This window comes from Lampris incognitus, chromosome 3, assembly GCF_029633865.1.
Source record: "Lampris incognitus isolate fLamInc1 chromosome 3, fLamInc1.hap2, whole genome shotgun sequence".
Classification (NCBI taxonomy): Eukaryota; Metazoa; Chordata; class Actinopteri; order Lampriformes; family Lampridae; genus Lampris; species Lampris incognitus.
Genome location: NC_079213.1, coordinates 72,247,393 through 72,259,420, shown reverse-complemented (window position 1 = coordinate 72,259,420; position 12,028 = coordinate 72,247,393). Strand labels below are relative to the sequence as shown.

Genomic DNA, 12,028 nt, shown 5'->3' with positions numbered 1-12,028 from the left:
TAAATCTTGATCCTTGATTTTAAGTGGTTAAGTACTAAATCTGAAACCGCATAAACCCCCTCTAGAACTGAGCGAGGATGAGAAGACTACCTAGTGTTCTTTAAAAAAAGGAAAAAAAAGAAAAAGAAAGAAAGATAGGTACCCCACTATTGATCCAAACAAAAGTCAAACAGCCTGAACACTGGTGGTTGATATGGAATCAATGGCAGTTAATATTTGAGATTGACTGAATACATATTGAGTTATGAATTCATAGATGGATAGGTTAAAAAGTATAATACGGGACAGCAAACTAATTTCAGATGCCACTTTAATTTAATTCGATTTGTCTGACATAAGTGGGAAACTGTTCCGTGTCAGAGTGGACTTGGCCTTTTTCATTTTCAAGTAGCCAGGGTTGTTTGATGTGGTACAATGGCCTTACCAGGCTGGTGAGACCCTCGTTGTCAACAACCCAATCCTCTTTCTCAGCAAGTCTGTGGACATCTTGATAAAGAAACACATACATATGAATCAAACGAGTCATCCAAGACTTCAAGTTTTTATTAACTGTAGTACAAGCAAAAGTCTTTCTAATTATGAAACAGCTGTGGTTACATTGCCAGAGGCAAAGAGGACATTGTGAGTGTAATTCTGTGTCGATTTATAATTAGGAAAGACTTCAAATTCTAGCTCAGATGGTAACCACACTTAGGCATTACCATAAAGCTGAGTGAAGTGTGAAACAAAAGCATCATTAAAATGACCAACTACATGTAACTGTACCTGAAACCAAACACTTCTTAGTTTTAAACTTATTCTACTTCCTCTTTAACTACCCTGGATTTTACTTCAGATTCAGGGACAGTCTGGGGACCACATCACCACCCTCCTCCCACCCAGGTAAGCAAGGAACAGTATGTACATTAAATGCACAATACCAGTCCATACTTGAACAGTCTGATTTACTTCCGCTGATCTTTTGAGGTTTAATCAGTTATAGCGAAACCAATAGAAAATGCACAATTTATAGCCCAGCTCATTTCTTTGTGCATTTTTAAACAAAAACACCAAGACAATCTATGCTGAAATGCACCAAATATAAACACAAGTCCTGGCACTTGTCACTTGGCAAATCATCTTACACTTGAGAAAAGTTATCAAGTTTCATCTTTGTTAATCTAAACACCGTGGCATACCATGAGCTATCTTTCCCACTCCCTTCTTTTTCTGCTAAGCACTCCCACCTAGCCCCCACCTTCTGTAGTGTGTTGCAGGGAGACCACAAGGCAGTGCACTCTTAGGTCCAGCAACAGGTCTTGTATGATCTGAAGAAGATCATTGGGAATTTCTAAAGCAGACAAAGCCTCATGGCAACCCCTGCAAAGTAGAGATAGAGAAGGGGGGGGGGCAGTGGGGGGTAGATAGATAGATAGATAGATAGATAGATAGATAGATAGATAGATAGATAGATAGATAGATAGATAGACAGATAGACAGATAGATAGATAGATAGATAGATAGATAGATAGATAGATAGATAGATAGATAGATAGATAGATAGATAGATAGATAGATAGAGATGAGAGCAGAGGTGGCAAAGTGGACAAGTTAGAAAAGGCTTGTGAGACACGGGCTAGTTGTGTAAATGTAATTAATCACAGGCATTAAAAAAAAAAAAACAGTGGCAAGTACCTGACAGTGTGTATGACCTGTGTGAGCCAGGGGCCCGTGAGTTCCATCTTGTTCTCCCAGCCCCCATAGAAGCTCACTTCCCCCCGTGGCAAGGTAATAGGCAAGAGGGCCCCCCGGATAAGCTTCACCAGCCGATGAGTCAACTCCTCAATCATTTTCTATGGACAAAGACAACCAGAGGTGCGAGCGCACGCACGCACGCACGCACGCACACACACCATCAGATGATATACAAACCCCAATTCCAATGAATTTGGGACGTTGTGTAAAATGTAAATAAAAACAGAATACAATGCTTTGCAAATCCTTTTCAACCTATATTCAATTGAATACACTACCAAGACAAGATATTTAATGTTCAAACTCATAAACTTTATTGTTTTTTTCAAATATTCACTCATTTTGAATTTGATGCCTGCAACACGTTCCAAACAATCTAGGACAGGGGCATGTTTACCACTGTGTTATATCACCTTTCCTTTTAACAACCCTCAATAAGCGTTTGGGAACTGAGGACACTAATTGTTGAAGCTTTGTAGGTGGAATTCTTTCCCATGCTTGCTTGATGTACGACTTCAGTTGCTCAGCAGTCCGGGGTCTCCATTGTCGTATTTTGCGCTTCATAATGCGCCACACATTTTCAATGGGAGACAGGTCTGGACTGCAGGCAGGCCAGTCTAGTACCTGCACTCTTTTACTACGAAGCCACACTGTTGTAACACGTGCAGAATGTGGCTTGGCACTGTCTTGCTGAAATAAGCAGGGACATCCCTGAAAAAGACGTTGCTTGGATGGCAGCATATGTTGCTCCAAAACCTGTATGTACCTTTCAGCATTAATGGTGCCTTCACAGATGTGCAAGTTACCCATGATGCCATGGGCACTAACACACCCCCATACCATCACAGATGCTGGCTTTTGAACTTTGCACTGATGACAATCTGGATGGTCCTTTTCCTCTTTAGCCCGGAGGACACAACGTCCATGATTTTCAAAAACAATTTGAAATGTGGACTCGTCAGACCACAGCAAACTTTTCCACTTTGCGTCAGTCCATCTCAGATGTGCTCGGGTCCAGAGAAGCCGGTGGCGTTTCTGGGTGTTGTTGATATATGGCTTTCGCTTTGCATGGTAGAGTTTTAACTTGCACTTGTAGATGTAGCGACGAACTGTGTTAACTGACAATAGTTTTCCGAAGTGTTCCTAAGCCCATGTGGTAATATCCTTTACAGAATGTCGGTTTTTAATGCCGGGCCACCTGAGGGATCGAAGGTCACGGGCCTTCAATGTTGGTTTTTGGCCTTGCCGCTTACGTGCAGAGATTTTTCCAGATTCTCTGAATCTTTTGATGATATTATGGACTGGAGATGATGAAATCCCTAAATTCCTTGCAATTGTACGTTGAGAAACGTTGTTCTTAAACTGTTGGACTATTTGCTCACACAGTTGTTCACAAAGTGGTGAACCTCAACCCATCCTTGCTTGTGAACAACTGAGCCTTTCGGGGATGCTCCTTTTATACCCAATCATGACACTCCCCTGTTTCCAATTAACCTGTTCACCTGTGGAATGTTCCAAACAGGTGTTTTTTGAGCATTCCTCAACTTTCCCAGTCTTTTGTTGCCCCTGTCCCAGCTTCTTTGGAACGTGTTGCAGGCATCAAATTCAAAATGAGTGAATATTTGCAAAAAACAATAAAGTTTATCAGTTTGGACATTAAATATCTTGTCTTTGTAGTGTATTCAATTGAATATAGGTCGAAAAGGATTTGCAAGACATTGTATTCTGTTTGTATTCACGTTTTACACAGCGTCCCAACTTCATTGGAATTGGGGTTTGTATATGTTAAAAGCAACTATAGAGAATTGCTTCAAAATTAATTAACTCATTTGAAATAAAATGCTCAAATTACACCCTACCTTGAAGTCATTCTGTCTCTGTCTGGCATTCTTCTTGGATTTCTCTACCTGGCCAGACTTTTCTCCTGTCTACAGAATAAGCAACAGCACACAGATATAGAATGTAAAGAATAAATTACTTCAAAATGCCAGCATACAGTCAACACACACTTGGAAGTTTTATTAGCATTGCACGTTGCCATTTTATTTTTAACTGGATTCAGCCAATAAGCAGTTTGTTCCTTTAACTTCACAAAAGACTACCTCAGACACCACACTCGGTTAAGCTTTTTGCCTCAATACTCACTTCACTGAAGAGGCTACCATTAACATAGGAAATCCAAAGCTTCCAGAAGTTAGGCAGCTGACCAATCACCACATCTGACAGCTTCTCTACAAACTGCACCTGTTGGGGGGTCTCAAAGTGCCAGGCTTTAACACACACACACACACACACACACACACACACACACACACACACACACACACACACACACACACACACACACACACACACATTACACAGAGACATACCAAAGAACCAACCATCAAACCAATCAGAAATGGCTGAACTGTAAAGGGGGTGTTAAAAGGCCATGGTTTAGGCTGGCTTGCTGAAACAGCTGGCTGAGGGGTGCCACTGGAGGAGTTTAAATACAATAATCATTATCTATACTTTGCATAGAGCTGGAGAATATAAACGGTAATGATCAGACTGGTGCTACTGTAGTACTCACTGCTGGGGCGGGGTGTACGCAGGCTACCTCCTCTCTTCAGAGATGCTGAGTGGCTGATCCTGCTGAGGGCTGATGAATGGGTATCACTGTCCAGGTCCAGAGGTATGGCTCCAGCACCCACTGAGAGAGTGAGTGAATGAGTGAGATAGATAGATAGAGAGAGAGAGAGAGAGAAACAGAGAAAGAGAGCAAGAGAGAGGGATAAACTCACAAAAGACACAGACTTCAGATATCAGATCATCAAATAAACAAATTTTGATAACGCCACATTCCTCAATAAGCTCAGTAGGCTTTCACACCAAACAGACCTCCCTTGCCCTGCTTGTCCTTTCTTTATTTGTCTTTTGATCCATTTCTCCACTGACCTGTGGCTGAGAAAATGTCCCATTGTTTCCAGAGTGTGGAGTGAGGGGGGTTGGGGGGTGCAAACGAGCGGTGAAGAATGACCAAAAATATCTAGATCTGGTCTAATTACAGATCTGGCATCAATGCTCCACTAGATGGCGATAAACAGTTGTGGGACGACAGCAAAAAAGACCTCAGTTGTAGCCTGATCCCTCTCAAATGATTATTTTAGGGTAATGGTTTTGGAAAACTATAAGAGAAAGTTTATACATTTAAGTGAAACTGAAACAATGAGATGCTGAGAGGGGGTTATTAAACTTTTACAACACTGAAAATGAAACTTAAAAAGAGAAATCTGCAATGCAGTGCATGCCACCTACAGTTTGTTACTGTAAATGAAAGGAGAGGGATGAGCTACATTTCCAAAACACATCTCACACACACACACACACATAGAGCAAAATAGTTAGTCACAAACAATTGTTTTTGTATGTGGGTGTGTGAGTGAATGTTGAGAAATCCCCAAGCTCAGAGGCAAATGACTGAATGATATAACCACACGCAACAATCCGATCTTCTGCCTCCAAATGTAAGGACTCTTTAAAATGAGTCAGATTAACCACTACACAGACACTTCTCTCTCCCAGCAGAGAAAGAGATGGACAGAGACAGACAGAGAGAAAGCATATACAACAGCACAGTCTCCCACTCTTAGGGACGTTTCTTGCTCTTTTTTAGGACTAAGAACTGCTGTTGACCCAGGTGTTGGGTGAACCCCCAATGTCTCGAGAATGAACGTGTTTATGCGGTGTGTGTGTATAGCCTACAGTACGAGTGTGAATATACCCGACTCCTTTGTGTGTTCCATGTGCTAATTATGCCACGTTGTTTGGAGCTACAAGTTTACAGATTTAAATGTATGAAAAACATTTCAGTTGGTTTTGTGTGTGTGTGTGTGTGTGTGTGTGTGTGCACACTGAAGACATTGTCTCTATGTCAGCTCTGCTCACTTCCTCTATGGGTGTGACACTCCTCTGCAGGTCGGAGGACTTCCTGTTCCCCATGGGGGTCACCCACCCCGACCACACACGCCTGCTTTCTATCTAAACACACACACAGCCCCTTTACCTTCCCCGGTTTAAACACAGCTAATCCACACATTATCATTGTATCTTTCTCATGCTATAGTCTCCTAAAAAACAAATATACAAGGGCAAACCAACACAAATAGCATTCACATTCATATATTCAAACACAACCGTAGTTATACCTGATTAATATGCTAATAGCTATAATAATTCACAGGTTTAAGAACGGATACCTAATATTCATCAGAGTGAAATCTGTTGAGGCTAAAATCACAACTGCATGTTGGCTGACAATATATCAATGCTGGAAACCTTATGGTTGTTCACCTACAAAGCCATTTTCCGACAGACACAATTTGCTTCTAATTGTATTGACATTGGCAAGGAGAGCGTTATTCAGGAAATCGGAGCGACCACAGTTTAGAATTGGACAGGCCAAAGTCAGACTGCGATACATGCGAATGATGGGAGCATTTAGACATTCGGAAGCAGCTCGTGGTGCTAAGCTACAACACATCAAAACTCTGACTCTGGCTTTTGTTCAAACAAAGATGGATGGTTCTAATTCATGTTTAAGGCAGTTTATGGGAAATTTAACAGAATTATAACTACACTGGAGAGAGACCTCTGGACTATTCAGAACTGCACCAAAGCATTCTGTTAGCAACGTGAAAGAAAAAATTACATCTTATACTGTAGACTTTACTAATTCTTTACATAGCAGTTATCCCTGCCACGTGAGCCTGACAATCACATAGACAACAGGCCTTCTGAGTTACATGGGCTTTGGATTACTTCAGATGTGACAGAAAAAGGAAATAGGAGACAGCAAGCAGAAGGGAATCGTTGTGAGGTACCAGTTCGGGGTGTTCTGGTTGTGAGAGGTGGTGTACTGGTGGGTGAGTGGTGGATGTGGTATTTTTTTCAGGGGTTGTTCATCCTTTTAGGAAGCGCTGGTTTGGTACTTTGTGGAGAGGTAAGCAGCAAAGAGCGAGAGATAGATATGGGGGTTGTGGTAAATAGCTACCAGGTGTGCGTTTGTGTTGGGGCGGGAGTGTACAGTATAACAGGAGAGGGGACAGGACACAGCTGCCACAGAAAAAAGGAGAGGATGGGGGACAGAAGTGTGTATTTGTGTGTACATTCTTTGGTGCATATGTAGTTGCCTGTGTACATATGGGATGGTGTGTGTGTGTGTGTGTGTGTGTGTGTGTACACAAAGAACACACAAATGATGTGTGATCCATTTTAATGTTTGTGTGTGTTGGAATGCCTTTGTGAATAAGAGGGGCCATCCCTGACATGATAATCAAGATAGTGTTTAGCCAAAGACAGGCAGGGAGCACACTACACACCAGATCCATCAACCTGAACCCCGGAAACTACTGTTAGCCTTTGCGTTAGACATGTTTATGTTCCAACTCTACTACGTGAAACAGCCACCCACTCACAATGCACTCGGTATGAATAGCCTACAATCGCTTCTACGTGCTAAAGAGCACAATTTTGTGTGCATGTAAGAACGGCAGGCGAATCGTTCTTCCTGAGTGGACGGTTTCACATCCACATTTTTCCTGCTGGCTGATTTAACAGAGAAGCAGCTTAATTGGGGTTAATTGTTCCAATCCATCTGTGTAGCCGTGTGTTTCTTTGCACATACGTGTATGTGTGCGAGTGTGCTTGAATGCAGTAACATGTCAGGCCCTGAAACCCAAATCCAAAGCCAACGCACCCTCACTTTCATCTTATTCATACATTCATGAGCAAATAAACATACAGGCCTCTAGCTGAACAGGAGGAATGGAAGGCTGGGGGTGGGGATTGAAAGAGCGTGCTAAGAAGGGAGCAGGGAATGAGAGGGGGCAGAAAAGCAGCTGGTCTTTTCTACACCAAGTCTACTTTGGATTAACCTGACCTCCACCAGCCTGACTGGAAATGCTAAAGAGGGGCTTCTCAGTCTGTGTAAATATGACTACGTTCAACTGTGTATGTGTATGCTTATGTGTGTGTTTATATTTGTGTATTTATGACTCACCTCTCTGCCCACTGATGAACTCGTCCTTGCAGTTTTGCATCAGCTGTAGGATCCACTTGTGCTGAGCGTAGATGCACTGCCACGCTGGATCCCCTGGGGCATGCAGGTCCGACAGGTACCTGCGCATGCACCATACACACAAACACAAGCTTAACAAATGGAGCAGTTCTATATCAGAATTATAATAACAAAATAACTTATGATGGGGGCAGTTGTGCCTGGACCTTTTCAAACACTTCAAACACCCTCTTCATCTATCCCCACCCAGAATGAATTGTTCTCCTAAGTTTACATCCTGGGCATCACCCAGTGATCTATGGACTGAGGGATGAGTCACTCCCTGGGATGTGGTCTGGTTTTCTTTACCATCATCGTTCTGTGAGCATGCTTATTTGTTCCTCATTAGCTCCCTTCAAAACTGGCAGCAAAGCACGAGTATGCACACATGCACATAGACAGACACACATGAGACGGACAGACAGACAGACAGATAGACATGTGCGCGCGCGCGCTCACACACACACACACACACACACACACACACACACACACACCTCCTCATCCTCCACAAGGAGGTGTGTAGACACCGCGAGCCGTGCCTGATGTAGCAGGATGAAAGGCGGGCCGCATGCCCAAGAGCTGCTCTCCCTGTTCCTGACGGGTCGTGCTTAACATAATAAACCACAGGAGAGACCACAACTACCGATGGACAGACGGATGGAGGGAAAAGAGGAGAATGATATAGAACAGAAACAGAAAGAAAGAGAGGACAAGAAGCTGACAGCAATTAGCAAACAGCCAGAGGGAAGTGAGAGGCAGAGTGGAAAAAGAGGAAGATGGGTCAAGATGAAGTGCGAGTAAATGACGAGGCACATGGAAACCACGGGGAGTGGAATAAGACAAGACTGTATATGCCTGTAGTATTAGTATTAGACTAATTATGGAAAGATGTGCTCCTGTTTAACCCCCCCACCCTCCCAGATGCACTGAATGACTTCTAAGCAATGGTACGAGAGACTGAACGTGTCGGTGGTAAAGACTACCTCCGTAGTGGTTGACCATGTTCTGCACTCGAGCCATCAGCAGCTACACTGAGCAGCTGGCAGACGGCCTCGCTGACATCTTCAACATCTCGCTGTCCCAGGCAGTCATCCCCAAGTGTTTCAAGTCTAGTATTATCATACCAGTGCCAAAGAAGTCCCCTGTGTCCTGCCACAATGACTATCACCCCATTGCACTGACTCCCATCATCATAAAGTGCTTCGAGAGGCTGGTCATGAAGCACATCAAGTCCAGCCTCCCCTCTACTCTGAGCCCCCTCCAGTTTGCATATAGCACTAAGCACTCCACAGAAGATGCCATAACCTCTGCCCTTCAACCTGCCCTGTCCCACCTGGAGAGACAGAACAGTTGTGAGGATACTGTTCAGTGATCGGAAAGCTGAGCCAGCTGGGCCTTAACATCTCCCTCTGTAACTGGGTGCTGGACTTCCTCAAGGGGAGGCCACAGTCAGTCGAAATCAGCAGGATCACCTCCAGGACCATCACACTGAGCACCAGCACTCCACAGAGCTGTGTGCTCAGTCCGCTCCTGTTCACCCTGCTCACTCAAGACTGCACAGCATCATCCACCTCCGACCTCATCATACAATTTGCTGATGACACTACAGTGGTAGGCCTCATCAGCAACAATGATGAATCACCATACAGAGCGGAGGTGGACCAAGTGGCGGCATGGTGCAAAATCAACAAACGCTCCCTAAACATAGTGAAAACTAAGGAGGTAATCATCAACTTTAGAAAGACTAGTGCCCACCATACCCCCCTGACCATTGATGGTACGGATGTGGAGGGAGTCAGCAGCACTAAGTTCCTGGGAGTGCACATCAAAGAGGACCTCTCCTGGTCCTCACATGACACTTTGCTCTCCAAGAAGGCCCACCAGCGTCTCCATTTCCTGTGGTGTTTGAAGAAGGTGAGTCTCCCCCCACCCATCCTCGCCACATTCTACAGAGGCACCACAGAGAGCATTCCAACCAGCTATATCACTGTCTGGCATGGGAACTGCAAGGACCCCACCCCACTCCATCCTTCCCACATCCACTTCACCCTCCTACCCTCTGGCAGGAAGTACTGGAGCGTCCGTGCAGCCTCAAACTAGAATATGCAACAGTTTCATTCCTCAGGCTGTGAGGCTCCTCAACAGCCTGAACACTCCGAACTTCACCACAATTAATTTTTGACCTTATTCCTTTTAAGTCAAGTCAATTTTATTTGTATAGCCCAATATCACCAACTACAAATTTACACAATTAACTGCACTGTCACTCTAAACAACACAACTACCTGCACAACTATCTCTGCCAGAAACTCAATGTCTGTGTCAGATGTCCTTGTGATGTATAGGTTTGTGAAGTACTTTTTATTTCAGTGCACTTTTTGTTTTTTAATATTTATTGCACATTATTTGTTTTTATGTGGCACTGTGGTCCATGTGAAATTCATAACATTCCCTGTATGTATGAGACATGCATATGCGGAAATTACAATAAAAGCAGTCTAAGTCAAAAGGCAGTGCGCCGCACCAGCAGTGCATCTGGAGTTAGGGGTTTGAATCCCACCTGGGCCTGCCAAAAAAAAAAGTATGCGCTCACAATACTTTGATGAAGGTGCTTTGGATAATAACATCTGTCAAAAAGTGTCACGCACGCACACACACACACACAAAAAAAGCTAACACTTTATTTTAGGGGGTCGGAAATTATCTAGTAATTTCCTAGTCATAAGGTGGTAATTATCATGTAATTTCTTAGAAATAAGGTTGAAATTACCTTGTAATTTCCTAGTAATAAGGTGGTAGTTTTTACAGGTAATTTTACAGCTAACCCTAACCTAATAACCCTAACCTAACCCTAACCCTAATTCTAACCCAAATTAAGGTTGTTTCAACCTTAATTATTTCTAAATTATGTGATAATTACCACCTTATTATTTCCGACCCTCTCCGACCCCCTAAAATAAAGTGTAACCAAAAAAAATATCGTTGTGAATATATAAAAACTGTTGGATGTGTATGAGATGACAAATGAACACTTTGGGTGGGATATGTAAAGAGACCTGATGTATCTCCTCTGGTCGTGCAGTGTTGATGGGGTCTGCAGCAGTTTCTCTAGGAGGAGACTCCTCAGAGAACCGATTCTCGTCTCCACCTCAGCGTATACTAAAAATGGCAGGACAAAAAAGCCAAAGACATGCTTGTTTCATTTACTCTGGTACAGCCTCACTGTTTAACTGAAGTGATATTCTATTGACAAGTATTGTTAAAAACCCTTATGGGGAATTGCTTTACCTTTTTTGAAGACAGGGACTTCGGTATTTCCAAACAGAGATTTGGCTTTTTCATAGTCATTGATCACCACATCATAATCTCCCTGGGCATGAAAAAGTAATTGAGTCCACTGGCCAGCAGAGATCAGGCAATGCCTTTGGATACTTTTCCTCAATTATGAATGCATTTACACCTCTATAGCACCACCCTCTGGATGTCAGATATCAAACTGAGTCTTTGTGTGTGTGTGTGTGTGTGTGTGTGTGTGTGTGTGTGTGTGTGTGTGTGTGTGTGTGTGTGTGTGTGTGTGTGTGTGTGTGTGAGAGAGAAAGACATGTATCATCTTAAGTGTGTGCTTGAGTACCACCTTCTGGATATTGCGTTCAATGTTGAGCGGCAGGTTAAAGAGAAACTTGAAACGCTGAAGGACATTGAGTGCATTGCGTGTGGAATCAGCTTTGTCCTTCCGCCCTAAGACCTCCTGGAACAGAGTATCTGCAGTATCGCTTGCCCCTGAGAAAGAGCACGAGAGAAAGAGAGAGACAGAGAGAGACAGAGAGAGAGAGAGAGAGAGAGAGAGAGACAGAGAGAGAGAGAGAGAGAGAGAGAGAGAGAGAGAGAGAGAGAGAGAGAGAGAGAGAGAGAGTGCCCGAGAAAGACGGAATTTGGAGAGTTGTGTGGGGAGGGAGAAAATGAGAAAGGGAGATGTTGTAAAAATAAACTATGATTCCACGTTTCCCCCCTCTTATTATAGGTCTCTAGCTTTTCCTCCTGATCTTTATGCTCTCTGGGATTGAGACAGGAGAGTGGGAGTGGAGCGACAGAGCCGCTAAAGAGAGGATGACAGCCATCTCTCACTCAACCGTCTCAGTGGAGCCTTGGCATGCTACTCTAAGGCTTTGTGGGTGGCCCTCTATTGTGCCA

The 12,028-nt window shown here is 43.6% G+C and overlaps 1 protein-coding gene across 3 annotated transcripts in view; it reads right to left on the bottom strand.

Annotated features, from left to right (window-relative positions):
• exoc2 (exocyst complex component 2) overlaps nucleotides 1–12,028 on the bottom strand; it is a 63,302-nt gene that overhangs the window by 28,507 nt on the left and 22,767 nt on the right. For all 3 annotated transcript variants that reach the window (XM_056276048.1, XM_056276050.1, XM_056276049.1), the window contains exons 8-17: nucleotides 11,472–11,617; nucleotides 11,126–11,207; nucleotides 10,894–10,996; nucleotides 7,778–7,896; nucleotides 4,310–4,429; nucleotides 3,880–4,004; nucleotides 3,594–3,662; nucleotides 1,675–1,832; nucleotides 1,238–1,359; nucleotides 425–486 (exon numbers count right to left, since the gene is read on the bottom strand). In XM_056276048.1, the coding sequence (XP_056132023.1) occupies nucleotides 425–486; nucleotides 1,238–1,359; nucleotides 1,675–1,832; nucleotides 3,594–3,662; nucleotides 3,880–4,004; nucleotides 4,310–4,429; nucleotides 7,778–7,896; nucleotides 10,894–10,996; nucleotides 11,126–11,207; nucleotides 11,472–11,617 (1,106 nt within the window). The remainder of the gene's footprint in view (nucleotides 1–424; nucleotides 487–1,237; nucleotides 1,360–1,674; nucleotides 1,833–3,593; nucleotides 3,663–3,879; nucleotides 4,005–4,309; nucleotides 4,430–7,777; nucleotides 7,897–10,893; nucleotides 10,997–11,125; nucleotides 11,208–11,471; nucleotides 11,618–12,028) is intronic.